Source organism: Fundulus heteroclitus, unplaced genomic scaffold (genome assembly GCF_011125445.2).
Source record: "Fundulus heteroclitus isolate FHET01 unplaced genomic scaffold, MU-UCD_Fhet_4.1 scaffold_43, whole genome shotgun sequence".
Classification (NCBI taxonomy): Eukaryota; Metazoa; Chordata; class Actinopteri; order Cyprinodontiformes; family Fundulidae; genus Fundulus; species Fundulus heteroclitus.
In genome coordinates, this window is record NW_023396846.1 from 3,133,127 (window position 1) to 3,158,602 (window position 25,476).

The following is a 25,476-nucleotide window of genomic DNA, read 5'->3' on the forward strand; positions in this document are numbered from 1 at the left end:
GATCCATCAATATTTCCAAGGAGAACATTGGTGACTGTAAAAAAATCAACAATATTTCTGATGAATTGTTTCATAGCAGATTTTTCTCCCTGTCTCCTCAGACTGAGTGGCTGTAACCTCTCAGAGAGAAGCTGTGAAGCTCTGTCCTCAGTTCTCAGCTCCCAGTCCTCCAGTCTCAGAGAACTGGACCTGAGGAACAACAACCTGCAGGATTCAGGAGTGAAGCTTCTCTCTGCTGGACTGGAGAGTCCAAACTGCAGACTGGAAACTCTCAGGTACAAAGTTCTCCATCCTGTTGAAACCAGATTTCTGTCCATTACCTGTTAAAACATGATGGAAATGTTAGTTCAGTGATAGATTTAATAACTTTTGTCTGACCTATACTCCCTATGAATACAAACCAGACACAGTATAGGACACACCATATAGGAGTGATTCGCAAAGGTTTTATTTTGTGACCACTTTGAAGAATTAAATACATTCAGGACGCCCATCCCAACAGAATGTGTTAGAATTAAGGCTGTCAGTTTTAGCACGTTATTAACACGTTGACTTTGTTAGACCATAACGCCGACAATTTAATTTTTTGTCGCCGTTAATCTCGTTTCAAAACACGCACACCGTTCCCTAATGTTTTGTAATTATGTAATTACCCGCCGCGCTCTCCGGACTGTGTTTGTTTTACCCTCGGCGCTTTCCGTAATTTCAAGGTCGCTAGAGACTGTAGCAAAACAGACCCGCTCACTGTTGCCAAGACTGCTTATTTCATGATACTTTGGGCTTCTTTTTTCTAAAGTCACTTGTAAATTTAATGAGTCGGGGGTTGTGCGTTTTTTGGGCATGTTTCTGAAAGTGAAATCGCTTATTCGGGCTCTAAAATAAGTGACGAAACATTGGTTATTAAGAGACCTGCTTGCACTAAATATCCCTCCGCCATAGGAGCTGAGGGAGTAAACGCAGAGAGAGCAACTCTGTCCGTATTTTCTGCAGTTTACTGTTGCAATAACGTGCGATAACTGCTGAAAGTAGATTAGGCCGTGCAGAGATTGGTTCTGAAGGTAACATTGTAGAAACCCAACCCATAAACCATACTTTAATGCTTATTAATTAGTTGTCTCTGTATATGACAAGCCAAGGCTGAACCACGGTGACAAATGAAGTACCTGGAGTTACTAAATAGTTGCTAAACAGTCTCTTTCAAGGGTATTAAGCTCCTGCACAGTTACAAGCAAAGTGTAAGACTGGAATGACCTGGAAATTTAAAACCTTTTTCCAGGCTTAAACTGTATGAATATGGATATAAACAGCAAGCAAAAATATTCAAAGAAGTTATTGTTGCTGGTGTGAAAGCTCAGAATTAGATGCGTGTGAGAGAGTGATTTTTTTTTTTTTACAAAAAACAAAACTTATGACTTTATTGAAATGTAAATTTTTTATAATTTTTTTTTGTAAATGCATAATACCATGTCTATCTTTGTTGAAAAGGCGAAAAAATATATCGGCATGAAAACAGGTATTTATTTTCACATTAGTTTATACATTGTGTAAAAATCAGAGCGTCATGACAAGTGATTTAGCCATTATAGGCCAGAGTTTAACATTTTATATACCCCAGAAGATGGCATCGAGTCATTTACCCCGTTTACACTACCCCTTTTCAACCGTGCCGAGACCAGTCAGAGCTCAGTTACCGAGATAACTATCGAGTGTAAATGGAACACAAACTGAACTGAACCGAGCTAGACACAACCGGACCGCGCTGAATGCAGACCGGTTCCATGTGTGGGCTCGGCCCCGTTTTTCTCTGGCCCGATTCTCTAATAACAAAGAGCGCATGAGCAGACCACGTCATCTCCGTGCGATCGGCTGACATTTCAAACATTCATAAAAATACTAGCTTCCCTACTGTGACACGGTTTCCAGTGATGATTCTGCTTAGCAGCGTGATGAACCTCAGCGTCTGTCGTTGTTTCCTGCGTCTGTAAATCCTTATTAGACGTTTGTTTGTCTTATCCACTTCCCAAAAGCCGACTCTGTCAAGTAAATTCACCAAAAGTTGCTGTCTTCGCCTGACTCTCCGCTAACAACGACGTTTCACCAAGCATAACTGCCTGAATGTTACGGGCGCCGCCATTTTTATTTGCTTGATTCCCTCCTTCAAACTGAGAGAGCAGTAGTACCACAGATCACCACTAGGAGGTGAGGAAACCAAGGAACCGAGATAGCGTGATGTGTAAATGGTCGTCAGAACCAAGCTTGACTTGGTTAACTGATCCAAGCTCGGACCGAGCTCAGCATGGATCGGTTTAACAAGGGTAGTGGAAATGGGGTTTATGGCACTAGGATGTTTTCATTCCAATACTGAAAAGTGGCCAGGTATCGGGTATCGGGGCAAAAAAATGGCATCGGCGCAACATTAATAATAATAATAATAATAATAATAATAATAATAATAATAATAATATTGCATCAAACTTATATCGTTCTTTTTGGACACACAAAGTCGCTTTACAAAACAATTTTTAAAAACACAGAAATACACGAACATTATACTACAGAAAAGCATGTTTAAATATGTGGGATTTGTAGTTCTGTAATGAGTCTGAGTTCTTGATGGTTTGAGGTGGCAGCAGCAAAATTCTGGTCCCCAAAAGCCGTTGATCTGATGATTACTCAGAATCCATTTAAAATTTAAATATATTATATTAAATCAACAGTATTTCTAATGAATTGTTTAATAGCAGATTTTTCTCCCTGTCTCCTCAGACTGAATGTCTGTAACCTCTCAGAGAGAAGCTGTGAAGCTCTGTCCTCAGTTCTCAGCTCCCAGTCCTCCAGTCTCAGAGAACTGGACCTGAGGAACAACAACCTGCAGGATTCAGGAGTGAAGCTTCTCTCTGCTGGACTGGAGAGTCCAAACTGCAGACTGGAAACTCTCAGGTACAAAGTTCTCCATCCTGTTGAAACCAGATTTCTGTCCATTAACTGTTAAAACATGATGGAAATGTTAGTTCACTGATAGATTTGTTAACTTTTGTCCGCTAAAAAGTTTATGTAAATATAAGTTTATTGACATTATTCATCGATTTAAAAAAAAACTGCAATTTTGACACTGTACAATATTTACAGTTTCTGTCCTGAAATATTTACACATATATTTAACAATCTATACAGCAACATATATTATATCTCTAATGTACATAACACTACTGTATATTGTACTGTATATATTTTTGATTATCTGACATTTTAATATGAGTGCACTGGTTGGAGCTGGCTTTAATCTCGTTGTACATGTGTGGAACATGATGTACAATGACAATAATAAACATTCTGATTCTGATATATTATTCATCTACAGACAACTATACGTTACCTCAATGCAGAGAAGCTGAAAACAACCACCTGGGCCCCCACCAGTAAGGGGACCCACTGGTTACCCAGCTATTTAACACTACCTATTAATTATTTATGTATGTTTAAATAAAATAATTAAGATTTACAATCACAAAGGTAACAGAAAAATGTAACATAAGGCATCATCAACTTCTGCTCCCCTTTCCATTTACTAAAATGGACTATTCTGTCTGAGCACATAAAGATCCCAGAATGCAGTGCGCTGATTGAGCAGCAGGAGAGATGAGAACAGAGAAAGATGAAGCAGAGCTATCAAAGCAGAGCTGGAAGCTGAAAAAGCAAGAGAAAAGGAAAAGGTGTTGTTCTACCAAAATGGTCTGAAGCCCTGGATGTTTTCTAAACGGCCCCGGATCTCATGAAGAAAGACATTTAGATGTTTATTAAAAAGATGGATTAAACCCAAAAATGACATTTGGATTAAGTAATTTAAAAACAATCACATTAGTTTTTATTGTATTCCATATAATCACTACCTGCTCCACCATAACCTGACAATGAGTCAAAAGAAAAAGACAGAAAAGATTATTTGTGCACAGGCAACACCACGACTGCTCAACTACTCCCACAACCAGGACCCAGTGTTTTTGAAGGTGAAGTTGTTTGTTTGGGCTTGACTTTCTTCCTGAGAGAAATAATTTAATTATCTCTCAGTTTCCCACAATAAAGCGGAATATTAGTGGTAGATAGTTTGTCCTTTCCATGTCCCAGTTTCCTGGTCATCACGTCTGCCAGAGTTGAGTCAGCACATCCCAAACACACGCAGGCCAGAGCCCAGAGTGACAGGGAAACTAGTGATGAGACAGCAAGAGAATGAGAGGCAGTAAGTGGGGAAAATATGGGAAAAAGTTTAATAAAGAGTGGAAGAAAGAGAACGCACTAAAAGACTGGATCTGACCTCAGATGGGAGATTTCTCAAAGACATTCTGCTGATTCTGCAAGTGTGAAATATGTGCTCACCATACGCTGCTAACACCACTGATCCAAACCACTGCTTTATTCTTTATCTCAGCTTCAATTATTGACTCCAATTAGATTAAAAAATATTAAAGCGATCTAGACACCAGAACAATGGTTCTACTGGGTCAACCAGTTTATCTTTGGTATTTTAGGTCCAGTTTGAATTTCCCTTAAAGCAACCTTCTGCAGAGTTTGTGTCAGTTTGCAGTTTCCAACCCAGTGAAGCTCTAGTCAGGATTGATCCGTTTAAATGTGTCAGATGTTACTTTTTATAACCTACAGAACAAAATACAGTTTGATTTCTATTTTTTGCTTATTAAAACAACATCTTGTGTTGAATCGTGTGTCTGCAGCTTGTCAGGCTGTCTGGTCTCAGAGGAAGGCTGTGTTTCTCTGAAATCAGCTCTGAGTTCCAACCCCTCCCATCTGAAAGAGTTGGACCTGAGCTACAATCATCCAGGAGACTCAGGAGTGAAGCTGCTGTCGGCTGGACTGAAGGATCCACACTGGAGACTAGAAACTCTCAGGTATGGAGGAATAAAGTTATAGAGGTACATTATGACAAAGTTTTGATTGATTTATGACCCCAGATCATAAATCAAACCTCTTTAATTAAATCCCACATATCCCTCTCCTACTCCTCTTATCACGTGCAGTTAGAATAATTGCAGTTTATTTAAATAAATCTAAAGGTTAATTAGGAATAGTTTAATGCAGCGTCCCACAGTGGGAAGATTCAAGATGATAATGCAAATCCTGGTAGGCTCAGCATGATGCTCTCGTAGTGGATATTAATAATTATCAATTAAGTAAGCACACCAATAATTTTTAATCAAGAGAAAAGAAAAAACGCATCTTCTTTCTCTCTTTAGTTTATTGAAGAGTGACCTCTGACCTCTGCCATCGCTTTAGCCATCGTAAACTGTAACATACCAGGCTTTGGATTAGCGACAAACATTACAAATCAGTCACTCTTGCTGCAAGCTGAAATAAAAACATTTTCCTAACTTTAGCGTACAATCATTTACACCTCAGTTAAATAAGGCAAAAAGACAATTATTGTGGATGTACTAACACTATCAACTACTAGGAAATTAGATGCTGAAATATTTTACATGTTATTCATATATATATATATATATATATATATATATATATATATATATATATATATATATATATATATATATATATATATATGTATATATTATTAGAGCCATATTTTGGAGTTTTGTGTTTGTTTACTGTTTGTTGTAATACCCAAAATGGACAGTGGGTGGCTTCATCTGTTTTAAATTGAGTCACAGGTAGTGGCACGGCAGGTGTGCTGATCGCGGCAGAAACAAACAGTTTTTTGACCGTCGTCGTCGTCGGTTGTGGTTTTGTTATTGATCACTGCGTTGCAGTTTGGTTGTAAGCCAGTGGGCACCATTGGAAGTTGCATTATTGTGAGAGCGCTACATCAATAAAAGCTCTTCAATCATACCTGAAGTGAATTCATTGGAAGCAGAGGACGACGCGTCAACTGAGTGCCAGTCAGCAGCCTCACTGTGGCTTAGGTTCGTTTTTTGTTTTGTTAAGAACAAGTCACTACATATATATATATATATAAAATAACATGCAAAATATTTCAGCACATGACTTTCTCAGTACTTGATAGTTTTAGAACATAAAATAAAATTATATGGCATTTGACATTTTAAAAGTTTTAAGCCCCCCCTGAACATGAGAAAATCCTCGTTAATCGATGCTGTAGCGCACATATTCCCTAGTTACTGGAGGAAGATAGGGAGTACCAATATGGCGGCTGGTGGCTTCACAGCGACATGTATTATATACGGCCAAAGAGCAATCCAGTGAATAAATAGAGGTACAGTCAGCTCTGTCTCATTTCTATCTGACCAGACATGGAAGTAGGCATGTATTTAGTTAAAAAGTGAAAGAGAAGTGTTAACACTTATTATTGTTCAGTTAGTGGGTAAAACAGAAAATACCCACAACTGTTAAATAATACTGAATAAATGAAGTAGTTTTATTTTATTGACCGTATTATTACACTGTTACACATTAATCTATGGGTTTGTTTATCAGTGTAGATCTATAACCTCATTGGTGAATCAGGCTGAGTTTCATCAAGCCTGTATGGTCTGACATTTTCCCCTCAGCAGCAACACTTAAAGCACTCAGGGCTTCACGCTGCGTCTTTATGCTGATCCAGCTGCTGATGTTTCCCTCTTTTCAGCCCCATGAACTTCTAGCCTGTTACAGTTTGTAACCATCATCACCTTTCACAGCGACAGGTTTCTCATCTCAGTCTCTGCTCTGACCAGACAAATCTCCTCTATTGCTCTCCTCAGGGCGCTCTGGTGCGTAATTACCAAGCTGAAGGCTCAGTTTGAAGTTGTTCTCTGAGCGTTTTGTTTGTGGTCAGAGCGGACGGAATAATGACTTTCTGCTTCGCTTTTAGCCCACTAATAGTCTTTATTGGGGAATCCTACAGGAAATATAGCACTTTTTATTCATGGCAACCACAGAGTTGATGAGTAAAGGTGCAGCTTTTCAAGCTCTGCGTCTCTCTGGTTCCTAAGTGGCTGTAGAAAAAAACACTTTTTTGGTAACGTCTGGTATCAGCATAATTTATACTAATGATATCAGTTTGAGGCGGTGAGGTGGGCAGATTTTACCCTCATTGGTGCTCTGCATGCGAGGAATAAACAGTGGGAAAAATGCATAAATAAATAGTGTAAAGGGCTCCTTTAGAGGGAAGAGGAGGAATAATGGGTCTGAGCTGAAGCCCCTGATGTTACAAGTTCCTTAAAATGACCCTTAAAAGTCCACACCTAAATTACATTTATTTGTAATTATGGTCACCTGAATTAAAGAGCAAGGCAGCATTCCATTGAAGCACCGCTGGTTCTGTGTGGTTAAAAACAAAATAGCATGAAACACAGCTACTGACTCTCCTATTGACTTTAATTGGGACATTTTGGTACGAGTGGAAGGACATTAAACGTAGTGATTCACGTTTTGAAGGCTGGCCGCTGATAAAAGCACCTGGGTCTGAGGGAAGGGAGGAGAGAGGAGCAGTAAGAGCGCTGAGGCATAGAAACACAGCACATGTAGTTAAAATAATGCAGAATTAATAAAAACCAAACTTATAAAGCAGGTGGCCTAGTATTGGAGTCAGAGCCGTGACTGTGGGAGCTGAGTTTTTTCCACAGGAGAGGAGGACTAAACGGAGCAGAGCGTTTCTGTTAGGATTATTATTCATCTGGCACAAGGGACCTTTTTAGTTATTATTTGCTCTTTGAGTGAAGCGACCACTGAGTTTGGTCTCCATATTCACAAGCATGGAAACAGGCCTGCAACGTAGGGTTAGCTTGGTGTTTGCTGGCTTTAGGTTTAAATAATAAGCATTTAAGCAAATAATATTGAACTGTGATTTTAGATTGACACCCTGGGTGTTTTTAATTTAGTGTTTTATGCAGAGAAGCACTTGTTACTTGTCTTTATTTCATTTAAAGGTCCTAAAGTATATTTATTTTATTCACCTTTTTTATCTTCTTAAATAAAAGGGGGAACATTAACACTTTATACCAGGGGTGTCCAAACTTTTGTAGTGAGGGCCAAATCCAGTAAAACTAAACAAAGGGCCACACTAGAGGTGCCATATTGCCACATGAATACTGTGTGTATTTCTAAGTCAGCTATAATGTGAAGAACATTGCAGTCAGTGGGAGCAGTGATGCTGTCCTTTGATTGAAGGATGGCTGACATGTCAGCAGAAAGTTTGCTGGTTGAGACACGAAGGACTTCACAGAGATGCTGTCAGTCATTCTGCTTCTCAGTCTGCTTTTGTTCTGATTTAACAGAGAAAATCTTTGTTCACATCTGGATGTTGAGCCCAACAGGCTCATCATTGTTTCTGCGTGGCGTCTCATCAGAGGAAACTTGGCATTATCCAAACTCTGAAAGAATTCAGGGAGGGAGAGAAGCTGATGTTGACTCTGCAGAGAATCATCACATTGCATTTCAATCAGTTCTAACTGCAGACTCTCTTCCACTTCTTCTGCATCCACCAGGAAGGAGGTGGAGAACAGCTGGATTTGTTTTTCACTGACAGAAAAGTCTTGGAGACGCTGATTGAATTCTGTCAGCAGAGATGCAATCACAGACACATATTTCTCCTTTTTAGCAGAAAGGTCGGCCTTTGGAAAAGCAGACGTGATTTCAGACAGAGCAGGGAAGTGTGCAGCATTAAAGCCTCGTAGTTGTGTCTCAAAGAGGCGGAGCTTTACCCAGAAGGCTTTCAGGTGTGCATACAGGTGTGGCACCAGCTGTTCTTTGCCTTGTAGCTTCTTGTTCAGTGTATTCAGACGATGCGTAAGATCAACTAAAGATGCCAGGTCTGCCAGCCACAGAGGGTCACTTAGTTCATGAAGAGGTCGGCCCTTCTCTTTTAAAACCTGCTCCATTTCTGATCTCAGCCAATCAGAGCGCTGCAGCACAGAGCACGTGAATTTCCCACAGCAATACTAAATCCACTGCAGGTTGTAATGTTTCATCATCGTCATCATCATCATCATCATCATCAGAACCTAGGTTTCTGTCTGCTCTCAGCTCTTCTTTCTTTCTCTGGATTTTTACAACAAGTGGACGTGTCCAAATGTTGGACTGGTCCTTTCTCAGTGGAGGACAATGTGTGTCTGAGAGACATGTAATGTCCATGTTTGCTGCTGAAAGAGACTGATGGTCTGACCCCCCTCCTCCTTTCAGGGTGGAGCCTGCTGGAGTCCGATGGTTGACACCAGGTCTGAGGAAGTGTAAGTGTGTTTTTCATTTGATTCATGACAACAAAGCAGCTCACATTCAACCATCTTCAAACTGTCCATCACTCATTCAGGAGTCATCATCAAAGTGTCAATAAATGATCAATAACTGCAGCTGGATTGTCTTTGTTCTCTCCATCAGATTCCTGTCAACTCACAATCGACACAAAGACAGTGAGCAGAGAACTCAAACTGTCTGAAGACAACAGGAAGGTGACACATGTGGAGGAGCTTCAGTCATATCCTGATCATCCAGACAGATTTGATCACTGGCCTCAGCTGCTGTGTAGAACTGGTCTGACTGGTCGCTGTTACTGGGAGGTCGAGTGGAAAGGAGTAGTTTATATATCAGTGAGTTACAGAAGAATCAGGAGGAAAGGAATCAGTGAAGACTGTTGGTTTGGATATAATGATCACTCTTGGAGGCTGAGATGCTCTGATAGTCATGGTTACTCTGTCGGTCACAATAAAAGAGGAACATTTATCTCCTCCTCCTCCGTCTCCAACAGAGCAGCAGTGTATGTGGACTGTCCTGCTGGTATTCTGTCCTTCTACAGAGTCTCCTCTGACTCACTGATCCACCTCCACACCTTCAACACCACATTCACTGAACCTCTGCTTCCTGGCTTTGGGTTCTGGGGGTTCAGTTCTGGTTCCTCTGTGTTTTTGTGCTGATTGAGTCTAAAGAGTCTCCTCCTGTCAGAGAAAGCCTCTCCCTGTTGAACAGATAGTTCAGTCTGTTCATGTCTGTCTCTTTCACTCAGAAACACGTTTTCACATTCATGGATTCAATCTGTTTCTTTGTGAAACTCTTCTAAATGATTCCTTGGAAACTTCTTCCTCTTCCAGTCCTTTAAAGATGGAAGCTGGGATTATTCCAGGATCCACATGTTGTTTTTCTGCCTGTTTCCAGTCAAAGCTTCACTCTGAATATCAGCATGTTGACTTTCTCTCTTGGTTTTTTACTTTCATTCATCAGTCAGATTTCATTGAAATGTTGGCCAGTTTTTCTCAATCTCTGGACATTATCTGTTTCTGTCGGCTCCTATTTTTATAAACACTTTTTACATTCACATGTTAAATCTTCCTTTTGTATATTTGCTGCAGTTCTACTTCATGTGTTTTAATGAGCAATAAACAGATTTTCTTCTTCTGTGTTTGATTCATTTGCTGCTCATTCTCTTCTGTTCCTCTGATCAATTTTCAATATTTCAATAAAACTCTGACGCTTGTTTCAATAAAACAGATTTTTTCATCAACACTGACTTTCAAAAAGTCCTAATTGACAGTAAAACATTTCCATCTTCTTTCTGACATGTTTTTAAATGACAGATTTTGTTCTTTAGTTGAATAAATCAGCAGCAGAAACTCAAAGCAATGATGAAATGATATTTCTGCTCCATCTTTCCAAACCTTGAAAACACGTTGAGAATGAAAGAAGAGCCGACGCTGACAGTCTGGGACTAAAATCAGCTTCTTTACTTCCAAACTGCTGACTTGGACAGACTGAAGACCAGTTTTTACTTTTCTAGCTAAACTCCTGCGGCACCAAACCAGAAGCTGAACCAACACCAACAACAGAACCACATGGAACATTTCCACATCACAACTTCTTCCTATTCTGGACTTTTAGTTTTACACAGGAAACGTGTGAACGCGCACACAGAGCCGCAGCGTGCACGGCGTCCTGCTGCTCCTCTTAAAGGGACAGTCCCACTTTTTCAGCTTCAGGTTCCTGTTCCAACCACTGAGCTATATAATACACTGGAGTGCTGATTTTGCCGAAAAACTGAAGTCACTGGCCGCCATCTTGCTACTCCCTACTCTCACAGAATCCCATAGGATTTGGTTGCAACAACAAGCAGTTTTCTGGCTGTGTGAAAACGTTTCACAGGTAATTCTACAGTCAGTGGATGTACTAACACTATCTACTACTAGGAAATTAGGTGCTGAAATATTTTACATGTTATTCATATTAAATATATATATGTATATATAAGTATGTGTATATGTATATATGTATATATATATGTATACACATATGTAAATATATGTTTTTGTATATTGGCATTTATATATTTATAAATGTTAAACATATATATTTAAATGAATAAAATACAAAATATTTCAGCACATGACTTTCTCAGTACTTGATAGTTTTAGAACATAACATAAAACTATATGGCATTTGACATTTTAAAAGTCTTAAGCCCCCCTGAACATGAGAAAATCCTCGTTATTCGATGCTGTAGCGCACATATTCCCTAGTTACTGGGGGAAATAGGGAGTACCAATATGGCGGCTGGTGGCTTCAAAGCGACTCGTTCAAACAGACGGTGATTAGCACTCCAGTGTATTATATAGCTCAGTGGTTCCAACGGTGTCCAGCTCCAGTCCTGGAGGGCCGGTGTCCTGAAACTTTTAGAGGTTCTCTGGTCCATCACGCCTGAATCAAATGGAACAATCAGCTCCTCAGTGTGCAGTCAGGTTCTCCAGAGTCCTGATAATTACCGGATTATTTGACTCAGGCGTGTCGGACCAGGGACACAAATAAAAGTTGCCGGAAAACAGGTGCTGTGCTAAATTCTGTTCCCCTTTGTCGGGAGCGCGCATTGCAGCCAGACCGGCGGTGTCGGGAGCGCGCATTGAAGCCAAACAGGCGGGTTTTCACGGCGCTTCTAATCGATTTCTCGGTAAAACAACTCATATAATCATGTCAAGGTTGTAACATTCACTTTAATTGGCAGCTGTTTACAAAATTGTAAAATAAAAAGTGCCACTGCAGTGGTTTTAAAAACCACTTCTAAAAACCAGTTTTCTACCATTTTACCAGAATACCAGTCAAGCTTCAGAAAATGTTACACATTTACAGACCAGTGTTGTTGCCTTTATGTTGTTGATCATCACTTTTTATAGTCTGTCAGGTCTGGATGCTACGGTGGCCGTGAGGTGCAAAACACTTCAACATTAGCGAAACACCTACAAACTTTGAAACACCTACAAACTTTAATGAAGCACAATTACAAAAGCACCGTGACATTAACGAAACCCCTACAACATTAACAAAAGTGCTACAACATTAACGAAAGCACTACAAACTTTATTGAAGCGCAATTACAAAAGCACTGTAACATTGACGAAACCCCTACAACATTACGAAAGCGCTACAACATTACAAAACCCCCACAACATTACGAAAGCGCTACAACATTAGCAAACCGGAAGAGGTACGTCCCAGTGGGAAACCTAAGACGTCGTTGATTGGACGACAGCTCGTTTTACTTTTGAACCGGAAGTTATTCTGGGTTTAACGTGTTTTTTAAAAACATGAACATTCTTGGTGATCCAAACCTGTCTACTGCTATTGCAGAGTATTTTGAGTCAGGACATACATATGACGTGATACTGGACATGCTCCGGACCAACCACGGAGTGTCAGTTAGTTTGCGTTCACTAAAGACTCATTTGAAAGAAGGAGGGCTGCGTAGAAGAGGCAACTACTCTCCTCTTTCGGAAGTGAGGCGTGCCATTATGACCGAGCTGAGAGGACCAGGGCAATTATTTGGCTACCGGACCATGTGGCAAGTTCTCAAACAAAAACACAACCTGCGTGTCAAACGTGATGTTGTAATGAGACTGCTAAGGCAGCTGAATCCTCAAGGCATCGCACTGAGGACTCGCCGGAGATTTACAAGACGCACGTATCACTCTATGGGACCCAATTACATATGGCATGTAGACGGTTACGACAAACTGAAGCCATTCGGCTTGGCCATCTCAGGATGCATTGATGGTTTTTCGAGAAGAATGATGTGGCTTGTTTGTGGAGCAACAAACAACAATCCTTCTGTCATTGCCCATCATTATATAAACTGTGTCAAGAGTATTGGTGTGATACCAATGAGACTACGAACAGACCTCGGCACAGAGAACGGGACTGTGGCAGCAATACAGTGTACCCTCCGCCATGCGCATACGGATTATTATGCCGGGTCATCAAGCCATAGTTACGGATCATCCACAGGGAATCAACGCATCGAGTCATGGTGGTCCTTTTTCCGAAGAGGAAGGTGGGTCCTTTTTTTCCTCAAATGTGAAGTACAGCGAAAGCCAAAAGTAAATACTCTTTGTGTGAAAAACAAGGTTCTGTTGACTTTTGTAACGTACACCTAAACGATATGTTAGTTAAGCAACTTTTGCTGGTTCCGCTCTAAGTACAATACATATCTGTGATATTAATTTTAGTATTACACATAGGTGGGTAGAGTACTCAAAATCGTAATGGAGTAATAGATGCAACGTAATTTTACTGTTTTACTGCTTTGTGGCAGCTAGTTCTAAGGTTGTTTGCTTATTGTTGTCATGCCAACTCCATAGGAAGTGCCTATGAAGTTGCCAGTCACATGGCTGTCATATTGCCAGTTAAAATGCCATATTGAATTTGTCTCAAACATTTATTTTCATAGGGCTTTAGCAAATGTTTTGTTTCCAAATTAGAATTTGTTTTTGGCAACAGATCCAATACATTTTTTATTTTGTACGTGGAAAGCAGGACACTGTATTGTTTGACATACATTTATAGCATGCTTTCAATGTTATGGACATGGACAAGGACAGTCTTTTAATCATCTTAATATGAAAAAGAACTGAACCGTTTCTAATTCTATGTATCTTCAGGTCTCAGTTTTGGATGGACCTGTTTGGAGATTTGAGAGACTCCGGAAACTTCAACGGAAGCCATGAGCACCAGTGCTTGCTCAGATTCTGCTTCACCAGAGTTCTTCAGAAAGACCTGAATGAATGTAAAGATCTCTGGAATAACCACAGGATCCGGCCAAGCAGACTTGCATCATGTCCTGGTGGGATTCCAAACGAACTCTATCTCTTGCCTCACAGGTAATTGACATCTTCACAAATAGAAAAAAATGGTTGACATTACACAATAATGCGTAAGTGCTGTTAGTACAAGTTAAGACATCTATGTACAAGTAAGCTATAGCTGTTACTGTACAGTGTATCACAAAAGTAAGTACATCCCTCACCAGTGGTGGTTCCACACCAAATTTATCAGGGGGACCAGTGTTTTCTCACAGGGGCACAGAACAAATGATTGAGAAAAAACCTAAACAGGTCAATATGTCATAGTTTAATCTATTAAGTAAATCACAGAGCCAATTTTTGCTCTGGAAATGCAGGTTGCAGACTTATACCGAGTCATATAGCCAGCAAAAAAAAAGGCAATTCCAATTACTTGTACTATATTTAGTACAAGTAATTGGAATTGCCAAGTAATTGTGACATATGTGTCATAATTCTATTATTAATTCTATTCTGACTTTGCAGATATGGTTCAAGAGATTGTGGCTTTCCTGTTGAGGACAGCGATCTGGATGTTTTCCCAGAAGCAAGTCAGGTGACAGAGTTGTGTGGTGATAAAGACATTGAGGAATACCTACAGCAAGCATTGCAACAACATGGACAACAGCAGTCACAAGACTGGGAGTCAGCTATGGAACTGTATTTATTGCTCAAACACACAGCGAGGCTGTGAACAACAAAAGCCAGAATCCAATCTTTTAATATTTTGTCTCCTGTTGATTTTTCTTAAATAAAACCTCATTGTTATACAGAACAGAAACAAAGTGTATTAAAGTTTTTTATACACCAAATTGTGCATTCAGTCTGAACTTAGATGAAATTTCCACACATTAAACTCTTAATTCAAGTCTAGATATAAATCTACATTTACAGATCTAATATTTTTTTTAAATTGCTTATAGCTATGTCTAGGTGGCAAAGTCTTGCTATAATCTTTTAAATTATGGTAAGAAAAACATCAAAAACAAAAATACATAGTTTGCACAAAGGGATTGTGCTGATAGCAATTTCTAAACTATCACTTTATAAGGGAAATCATATCTAATCTTTTGAGAAATTAGGGCAAGGTTTTGCCACTCTGAATTAGACAGCAACATGGTCTGGCCCATGGAGTAACTGTAACAAAATTAGCTGAATCGCAACAGAATTAAAACAAGACTGCCAAGAAATTTTCAGTAGCATCCGAATCCCGCAGCATTTTGTATTCCAAAGTCCATGTTAGCCTTAAAAGCAGCATAAGATTCAGAAAGTGGTAATTTTAGTGTATTTGCACAGGTGTTCGCAACAGGAAAGGGTGAGTCACTCAAAAACTCCAGATGTGGGGATGGCATCATGCCCGCTGGTGGAATTGCTGCGAGACCTGTAGCAAACATCAGGACCTCCTCTAGAGACACAGCAGTTGTTTTCTCTGAAAGATTATAAACAATGTAATTAATAATGCATTACACAAATGATTTTTTATTTCTGCTTTCCTCTCAAAAATCTAACAATTATCCTTACTAACCTTCGCAATCAAGCAAATAATCTGCCCAGAACACAACTGTTTTGCCCTCCTTTTGCCGCCTATTGCTTCCTACTGGGCTGAGATCTGGTTTGAACATGTTTTCCAAGTCTGAAGCAGTCAGGGCCTTGGCAGAGAAACACAGGACTGGGGACAGGACACTGGGATGCTGTTGCAGTGCAGCGAAAAAACCAAGACTTGCCAGTCCATCTTTGAATCTGTTATGTAAAGAAACATAAGCAATGCACTTTATTCATAGTATTGATATGAAATATTCTAAGTCCTGTGTAAATTCAATTCAATTTTATTTATATAGCGCCAATTAATGAAATATGTCATCTCAAGGCACTTTACAAAGTCAAAATCAATCAGATTATACAGATTGGTCAAAAAATGTCCTATATAAGGAAACCAGTTGATTGCATCAAAATGTGATATAAATCACATTGAAAAATCATTCATGTGCCATGCCTGTGATTAATCTGTGTAATGGTGAGTAATGATTCAAAACAAATTTTATATTTATGATGACCAAAGAAGACAATACATATTGTACATAAAATTCTGAGTGGGTGATAAAAGTTGTGAAACTTAGAATTTGGCAAGTATTGATCAATATATTCATACATTTCACACAATATTTCAAAAGACAAAAACGATTTAGTAAAGAAGCTGGTAGAACTTCATATCTGATCAAGTAATTTCATATCTCGACAATAGCTTTTACATATATAACTATTATATTTATTAATTACCGTTGAATGGCACTGTGGTTTCTCTCAAGGATCATCCAAATAGAACCATTAACTATTTAGATGAGTCATTTCCAAGATTTTACTTTTGAACTTCTGATTTGGATACAAACAGAATGGTTGGAAAATTATTACTCAAATATTAATCGGTAGATAATTTACTGTTTTGACTGATCATTAATTGATAGTTTACTGTTACTGTTAAACAATTATTCTCTATAGCTTTACTACGTGGAACTTTCTTTAAGCAAGTGTATTATTTAAAAGCTGCTTGTTTTTGGTCGGAGCCATACCAAACCTACCCGAACTTTAAGTTTGTCCTTTTGCTTTAATCCCTTTCTCCCAAGAGAATACTTTTGTCGCTCCTCGTTTTTCTTTTTTCTGTATTCAAGGAAGGTGCTGAGGGCTGGTGTAGGGCAGGATGGGACAGACTGTTGTGCTAGAAGTAAAGAAAATAAAAAATGTTGCACATCACATTCATGCTAACATAGGTTATGTATTACATACTGCAGTAAGGCTAGCACAACTCAAAATTGAGTGTGGGTAGCTTGATTGCAGTGCAAAAGAACCAGAACGACACAAATTACCCCAGAAGTAGTGCCCACGGCTGTAACAGACCTTACTATATGTTGCTAATACAAGACTGCTGTATTATATCGATTTGTGTACTTTTAATTGCATTAACAAATAAATGACAGTGGAGACGGTGTGGTAGTGATGGGTCGATGAGGCGTTGCGCCGCTACTGTGTCACTGAATACTGACACCTGATGGACCTTAAAAATCCCTGCAGGCAACCAAGTTGACACACTAAACTGACACTGATTTGATGACCTAGCATACACAATAATACAATTTAAGTCATTATTTGTTGCATGTATTATTTTAGAAGAACATTTATATTTAAAATATCTAGGACTTTTTTGGCTAAAGTCTAAAAATAATCTGAACCTGTATCATAACATAATAACCCTTTAAGTAAACATATGAGTGAATATGGTTGTAGACTAGCATTTCCCCCCTGTTTAATTCAAACAACAAAACAAAAAACGACACATTGGCGTTTCTGGACCCATCACTATGGTCTGGTCACCACCAACGATAGCAAGTTACTACAGCCATAAGAAATCTAAATCTTTCTTTATGCTTATTAACTTACTTGAACATTGTGGAGTATCCTCCGGACAAACTTCAAGCCTCTTGCCACAACTGCTGCAAAAGTTTGGTGACGGCTCGACCAGCTCTTTTCCACAGTTTGAGCAAAACATAGCGACGTGACCGACGTGACCTGCTTGCTTTGCTTTTCATTCAAACGAAGCACACACCAGAATAACTTCCGGTTCAAAAGTAAAACGAGCTGTCGTCCAATCAACGACGTCTTAGGTTTCCCACTGGGACGTACCTCTTCCGGTTTGCTAATGTTGTAGCGCTTTCGTAATGTTGTGGGGGTTTTGTAATGTTGTAGCGCTTTCGTAATGTTGTAGGGGTTTCGTCAATGTTACAGTGCTTTTGTAATTGCGCTTCAATAAAGTTTGTAGTGCTTTCGTTAATGTTGTAGCACTTTTGTTAATGTTGTAGGGGTTTCGTTAATGTCACGGTGCTTTTGTAATTGTGCTTCATTAAAGTTTGTAGGTGTTTCAAAGTTTGTAGGTGTTTCGCTAATGTTGAAGTGTTTTGCACCTCACGGCCACCGTAGGATGCTGCTTAGGATTGTTTGGTTCACAATGACCTGATAAACAGCAGTCGGTGCTTTAAAGATCTCCAGCTGTCAACGGGCGAGAGGCGGGGTACAACCTGGACAGGTAGCCAGTCCATCGCAGGGTAGGGTGACCAGACGTCCCCGTTTTCCGGGGACTGTCCCCGTTTTGGACCACCTGTCCCCGGCTAAAGCTGTCCCCGGAAATGTCCCCGATTTTACCGAGGGGGAAAATGTGTTGCGGTAGCTGGTTGCGCTGCTGATAATATAAAGACGAGGAACAGAGCACACCACTAGATGGCGGTAACGATCCTTTTGGATGTCAGATGCCATTAAAACACGAAGAGGAAGAAGAAGAAGACGAGCGCACCACTTTTAAAACAGAAGAAGAAGAAGTGAAAAGTCATCAACTGGTGGCAACTGATGGGGAGCTGCTGTGTTATGGTAAGTGTGTTAATCGATTCATTTTATTTGGATCAAGATGATCCTGTGATAAATGTTTGGTTTGTGTTCAGGTTAAAAAATAATCAATAAAAAGTAAGACAAGACCACGAGTTGCTGCTCACATGAGTAAAAGACACTCAGATAAAATGTAACAGAATGATTGAAAACTCTTTGTAAGGCGCTAATTTGGTTCGCTGGTTCTCCGGGGATCAACAAGGGTTCGTCTAAAGATGTTTTAGAACTGATTGGTGACCTTTACTTTATATTTCAGATAGTTAGTTATTAGTAGAGTTATTACACGTTGTTTTGCTGATTTATGGTTGTGATTTATGAGCATAGACTTCCAGGCTTAGGTTTAGCTTTTCTACTGCTCAGTTTGGATTTATGAAAGTTCCTCATGAAAAAATAGGAGTCAGTAACAGGAAAACTGAATGAGAAAATATTTACATGATCTGAGAACGATGGAGGAAGAGATAACTGCCTGTTTAAGGTTCATTTATTATGTTGTTTTTGCTTGTATCTCCTAGTATTGTGGTAATTAGCATTTTTTGTATTTAATCAGAGGAAATAATAATAATTGGACATTTTCATGTTGTACAATCTAATGTTTTTGGAAGTGATTTTAAATATATAATGTCTCTGTTTTAGAATAATGTAAGATTGATACAAGAGGTGAAAGGAAGAGAATAGGAAGACAGAAAGGAGATTAAATGAGAGTGGAGGAAAATAGGAATATTGATGTAAAGAATGATTGACGAGAAGGGAGAAATATTTACTTAGATTATTAATAAAGTTCAAGTGATAAAGCTCTGACATGATATACTCAGGTTTGAGCTGAGAAGCCCAATTGTCTGAGGATATAAACTCTTTCTGAGTCTCTGCACTGAACATGAGTTTCACTGCACTTCCCTAGCTGTGGCACAATAAAGAGGCAGTTTAGTTGTTTTTTTTTCTTGTGTTTTAAAAATTTCAGTTCTGCACATAATATATCCTCTTCTCCTCTTATTTTATCCAGACCTTTGGATACCGTGGCTGATGGCTCTTCAGACACAGAAGGCCTTGAAGAAACCAGAGATGATCTCATGTTAGCTGACTCACTGGGCTTGACTGCTACTTTTTGATGTTAACGCAGAAAAACCTATTTCTCATTGGTATGTAGACGTGAACAGAATGAGTATTTGTTGCAGTTTTTTGAAATTTGGGGGACTCTGTCTCCACAGACAGCCACAGGCTAAATGTTTGTATTTACTGGTTTTTCTTTTCCTCATGTCAATTTCCCTTTTAGGGGGTGGCAGAGCTCTTTGGGCCCCACAAAATTGGAAACCCTTGCTAACCACTCTGGACCCCTCCACTCCCACTCCCACCACTTTGCCCCAACCCAGAGACACAGTTCTAGTTTCTATTAATAACACTATTTATTGATTTTATTAATCTTAGGATGCACTAAAGGTCTGGAGAGGCACATTCCTGTCTTTTACACTTGATTTTTATTGTTTAAATATTAATAAACATGTAAAAATAAATGAAACCATTACTGTCCCCGTTTCCTAATTTCATCTTGATAAGATGTATTGATTTTTATCCACGAGCAAGAAATGTCCCCAGATTTGATTTTAGAAATCTGGTCACCTTAGGTAAGATATTATTCAGCCTTGTATTAAAGTATATTGTTATTAAAATCACAGTCTTTAAAATACTAATACTATGTTTCAACCATTGTTATTTTTCTGTATTCCTGATCTTACCGAGAAAGGGTTAATTAACGAGCATTACGGTTGTCCGAACCAGCCAAATCAGAATGACTTCCGCAAAGAGCCAGCGGTGATACAGCATGGACCGACCAGAACGCAAACGTCCCGCGCTGAAAGATTGTGTCCGAAGCCAATCAACCCGAGTGTGTTCCATGGAGAGCTAGCGGTGATACAGCCTGGACCGAGCAGAACGCAAACGCCCAGTGAAGCAAGATTGTGTCCGAAGCCAGTCAAACCGAGTGTGTTCCGCAAAGAGCTAGCGGTGATACAGCATGGACCGAGCAGACCACATACGCCCCGTAAAGGAAGATTGAGTTTAGCTAAAAGGAGGCTCCCAGCAGAAATAGCTGCTCAGAACACATCAACACCGAAGCGGCAGAGGAATGAAGAACAAAACGGGTCAGTTGTTGTAATAAGTTCTCCAGAGACATCAGAGCAACACGTTCGCTTCCCCGAGGAAGCTCCCCGGCTCACCACGTCACACGGCCTCCCTCGAAACGTTAATCAGGGGACAACGTTTCCTGCAGCACGTAAGTTAACTATTATAAGTCTCAAACTAACTCTGATGGTACATTTTCTGAATTAGTCCGGCTCATTTAGTGTATTTATTCATTTACCCACAGTAACAACCCACCGTGACATTCTTGCTCAAGCACTCTTTACGGCAGGAATACAGCCTCATCCCGATACATTTGGCCAGACGGACGGAAAGCCTGCAAGTGTTCTATGCTATATGTTATTATTATTTATTTATCATTTCTTCTTCTTCTTCTTCATGTATTACCTTGTTTAAAAAAGGCTGTCTCTCCCTGCTTACTATTTCTACAGTAACAATTCAGTCTGTACACGAGAATATTGACACCGAGCTAGTAGAAGCGGCGGCAGCAGCAGAGGCAGCCGAAGTTGAGGCAGCAGAAGCTGAGGCAGCAGCATCAGCATCAGCACATGATCGGTCCCGTCCTGCCTCATCTGCTCAGCACCCTGGTGAGTTGACAATGAGTTTGTGGTGCTGCTGGTAACACATTGGCAGTGAAATGGTAGGGTTGCAGTTCTAAACTGCAGCCCTTGTAGCCCTTAGCCTATTTTTATTTATTCTTTTCTGTCATCTTATTCTTTCCGTGTATTACCCCCTTTTTAAAACTCTGTCACCGTCTGCTTATTTTAATTTGTAGTAGCATCGGTCATCCGCCGTGACGCAGGAAAACACAAGAAGAGGCGGAGTCTCAGAAGCCTGTGTTCGTCAGTCCTGAGAATTCAGCAAAACTTCAAGCGGTTAATCATCAAAGCGCATGCGGCTGGTCCATTTATTGACGGTACATCTTAAGTTCAATGCTTTCAAAGAATTTGTTTGTAATATAATACTTTTTTTAATTCAATACTCATTATGTACGATAAATCTAATTATATATTTTTTCATTCTTTTATTACAGCTGCTGCATGGACAGTAAAGCATATGCCAGTTTCTACGGGACGTCAAGCTACCCTCTACCGCCGGAAAACTGCTGCGCTTCTGAATTACTGCGAGACTCTGATGGTTGAGCTGGTTGACCCGTCAATGCCAGTACCGCTAACCAGCTAAGTTGTGACCTCTGTTAAAAAAAAAAAATAAAAAAAAAAAATGGAAAGTCAACAAATCAGAGAGGCTCTGGATGGAATTGTTGAGGCTGTAAATCAACTCCGGAATCTCCCTGTTCAGCATGCAACCGAATCTGTAAATCTTACCCCAGGATCTCCTGTCAGACTTCAGGGGCAGAGTGATCCGGATTGGGATTTTGAGCGGTTTCTATGGTTACAACAAACCGTTGGCGAGCTAAATGATTCTTTCTCTCAATCAACCACGTCTTTGAACGACTCGCTAGAATTTCAACAACGAGTTACAAATGTTTTAAGTGATATCACGCAAATGGTTAACGACCTCCGGAATATACCCATTCAGCATAGGGTGGGGGTTGCTGATTTAAGCCGGGGTAATTCACCAGATAGACAGCAGGGTCATACGCACTCGGATTCGAATTATGAGCGTTTATCATCACTAGCACTATCATCACTATCCATCAATTAAATGTTTCTGTCTCTCAAACATTTACCTCCAATCCTACAAGCCATCAGTTCCCGCAGCAAGGTGGTCAGTTAAATCAAAGTGAAAGAGGTGAAAATGATCGGTCTGGTTCTTCGCATACTGTTTTGCAGAATCCCTCATCCAGTTCCCCTCAACAGCCATGCTCGAGCGCACCTGTCGTTCCCACGTCCAACCCGGAGGATCAGCCAAGCACGAGTCAGTCTCAACCGGCTGTTAACCCTTGCATTGAACGTGAGCGATTTAATGTAACAGAAATAAGACGTCCTTTCAGCGTGACAGCTTCACGACCCGGTGAAATTCCTAACCCCGCCGAATTTTACACACAGGTTTATCATCTTCTCACAGAGCTGGCGGACTCTGTTACACATTCAGCATCACGCAATGATGTTACACAGCTTGAATTAAGCGGCGAAGGGTTTTCCCGTTCTACAGTGGTTCAGGTAAATGACGACGGTGATTTAGTTCTGCCTGCATTTCTGGAATTTTTAGACGAGTTAACACAGTCTAATGAAGAATTGCCAGGACCTGAAAACTTGGAAATAGTACTTCAGATTGTACGAAACCCTCACGGCGGTGCTAAACGTAAGGCGACAAAGACGTTGGACTGTGAGCTGATTCATAAAAAAAGACGTCACCTCTATATTGTTGAAAATGCTTCTAATCAGCTCTGCTTTGCTGCCAGTCTAGCACATCTTTGTAACTTTTACAGACGCCCAAGCCATGCATCAAGCCTCACTGTGGCAGCGGACAGCCGGCCTCACTGAGCAAACTCCTGTGACTTTCAGCGACGTGCATAAATTTGAAGAGATAGTCAATAGCAAAATTTTTGTTTTCTTTTAAACCGGTTATGAAGGGTCCGTCAGTTTGACTTAACCTTCCGTATATATATAACAAAATATGAAAAAATAAATATACCACCGATTTTTTTTAAAAAAAAATTCACATTTAAGAGATAATCGTTAAAGATTCTGATCACTTTTCATGCGCCCTCCAACCCGGAAGTGGTGACGTCATGTCGTGAACGTTCATCTCAACATGGCGGATTACTGCACTTCGACGACAAGAAGTCTGAAAGTGAAATTTCGACTTCAACCGAGCGATTCCTACCAGGTGACGATTCTGATGTGTCGGAGGAAGAATATTTGTTTCTCGAGCCTCACATGTTCGACCCAGACGTTTCAGATGAAGAGAAGGCAGCGGACGAAAAACAGCCTTCCGAGTCGGACAAGGAGTGGAGATTGGACGTCGGGAGATTAGATGAATGGTAGGACTCGTTTTTTCTTTTAACTACGCAGTTCAAATATTTATTCGTATGTTGACATCATTTTATTTTAGGCACCATAGATATTTAATGGATAAAATGCCGGTGTTGTGCGAAATTCAGTTCCCCTGAGAAAATCTGTTTTCCCCCCTCCCTTTGTTGGGAGCGCGCATTGCTGCCGTTTTCACGGCTCGTATAATTGATTTTTAGATAAAACAACGCATATAATCGTGTCAAGGTTGTAACCTTCAGTTTAATCGGCAGCTGTTTACAAAATTATAAAATAAAAATAAACGAGGTCTTCTTGTGCTGTTTTGTGTTATTTTAAACGCCAAGATAATCGGTCTTTTTCCAACTTTTGTCACTTTTACTGAGCCGTCCATCTTATCTTATCTTAAATAAAGAGATGAGGACAAAATGTATCACTACAATGAATGAGCATGTATTCACAGTTATAAATGAATTTATGCCATGGCCTAGTTAGGCCCAATGATAAGGCGCTACTTATGATAAAGAATCACTTGACAACATTTTAAAAACAGTATCTGTACATTAATATTTAGCCTACCTACATACTAGCATAACAAAAGTCAAAAATAATAATATATCAAAAATATACACTGAGAAATATTGAGGCCTAAAGATTTCCATATTGTAAATCCATTTCCAACTTCCCATAAATGCATTAATAGTGAACTTAGCAAATCAGTTATGGTGTGTAATTCATATACAAATATACAATTAATCTATCTTATTTTTTAGGTGTTCATATTCTCATTGCCAATAATGGATTCTGCGAGAGAGTGCATCTGTTGCCAGAAAATCGACTTGGTTGTTGCTAAGATTGAAGAAGCCAGAGAGGAGATGGATGGAGAAATCCCTGACACAGACCATCCTGGCATGGAAGCGGTGTGTCTAAATGGTTGGGCATTGCAGGTTGCTTGGTCCCAATACAAGCAACAGCATAGGCATATAGCCTATAGACAATTTGTGAGATGGTGTTGGGACTATTTAGGCAAAGATACCAGGGCTGTGATACCCTCGTGTGCTGTCAGCTGTATAAGGGCCCACTTCCCACCCCCAGGACATGAAGATGATTTTGCCTTTAGAGCTCACCTGTTGGCAGTTAAAAAAAAATACCCAAGCTGAAAGAATAAAATCTAAAACATGCATGTAAAGAAAATTGTTGTGTTATTATGTAATATAAGCAATTACTAATAAAATGATTTCATGGTCTTTTTGAAAATCGACTGAATGAGGATACTAATATAAATAAAATCATTTGTAGTGATTATCTGCATGGAGTATTCAAAAGGGATGTACAAATAATCATCAAAATATATATGAGGTTACGGCTGTTCATCATAGAATATGTGAACAAAATAAAAATTTAATATTATTTTGGACTCCTGCTCAGGTATTTTGGGTAATGAAAGAGCAGATAGGTTGGCTAAGGAGGCTTATAAAAAATAATATATTGATATGCCAGTAAAGTTATTCAAATCTGAAGGCAAAAGTATAGTTTGGAGAGAAAGCAATAAGATATGGAAAAGTAGGTGGGATAATGAAATAAATGGAAGGCACTTATATAGGATACAAAATACAGTTTATGTAGTAAGGATTAGAGGAATAAACAGGAGGGAGGAGATAATTATAAATAGAATAAGAACCGGTCACAGTTTGTTTTAAATGGAACTCTTTGTAAAATGGGGAAACATCTTACTGGTTTTTGTAGTTGGTGTCATAATGTAGAAACAATGGAACATGTTTGTATTAATTGTAGAAGATATGTAAATCAAAGATTATTAAAAACGGAATTAGGTTTTATAGGAATTTAAAATTGAGAATGTGGTTTATAAGCTAAATAGTATTTAGGGGAAAAAGAAGATTCTTCGGTTTAAAAAAAATACT

General features: G+C 39.5%; 1 protein-coding gene and 2 long non-coding RNA genes across 4 annotated transcripts; 2 read left to right on the forward strand and 1 right to left on the reverse strand.

Moving 5' to 3' along the window:
* The first annotated feature begins 221 nt into the window (after positions 1-221).
* LOC118560453 lies at positions 222-9,194 on the forward strand. Its single transcript, XR_004929342.1, has 3 exons — positions 222-275; positions 4,728-4,901; positions 9,151-9,194. It is a non-coding gene; the product is annotated as an uncharacterized LOC118560453 (long non-coding RNA).
* A 2,948-nt stretch (positions 9,195-12,142) lies between these two features.
* LOC118560431 lies at positions 12,143-14,777 on the forward strand. The gene is made up of 3 exons (XM_036131418.1): positions 12,143-13,273; positions 13,881-14,099; positions 14,547-14,777. Exons 1-3 carry the CDS (start codon positions 12,531-12,533, stop codon positions 14,752-14,754), a joined length of 1,170 nt encoding a protein of 389 aa, XP_035987311.1. The 5' UTR covers positions 12,143-12,530; the 3' UTR covers positions 14,755-14,777.
* On the reverse strand, positions 14,707-17,631 carry LOC118560459. Of its 2 annotated transcripts, XR_004929357.1 has the most exons (4): positions 17,493-17,631; positions 16,637-16,773; positions 15,586-15,800; positions 14,707-15,489 (listed from the first exon to the last, which is right to left on the reverse strand). It is a non-coding gene; the product is annotated as an uncharacterized LOC118560459 (long non-coding RNA). The 2 variants fall into 2 exon arrangements; XR_004929358.1 differs by lacking the exons at positions 16,637-16,773; positions 17,493-17,631 and adding an exon at positions 16,338-16,369.
* Between the last annotated feature and the right edge of the window lie 7,845 nt (positions 17,632-25,476).

Bases quoted from the DNA above. Each gene is read 5' to 3' on its own strand.
- LOC118560431 (XM_036131418.1), top strand. From the start codon at position 12,531: ATGAACATTCTTGGTGATCCAAACCTGTCTACTGCTATTGCAGAGTAT. The intron at 13,274-13,880 runs GTGGGTCCTTTT...ATGTATCTTCAG, and splicing joins TCCTTTTTCCGAAGAGGAAG to GTCTCAGTTTTGGATGGACC. The intron at 14,100-14,546 runs GTAATTGACATC...CTGACTTTGCAG, and splicing joins CTCTATCTCTTGCCTCACAG to ATATGGTTCAAGAGATTGTG.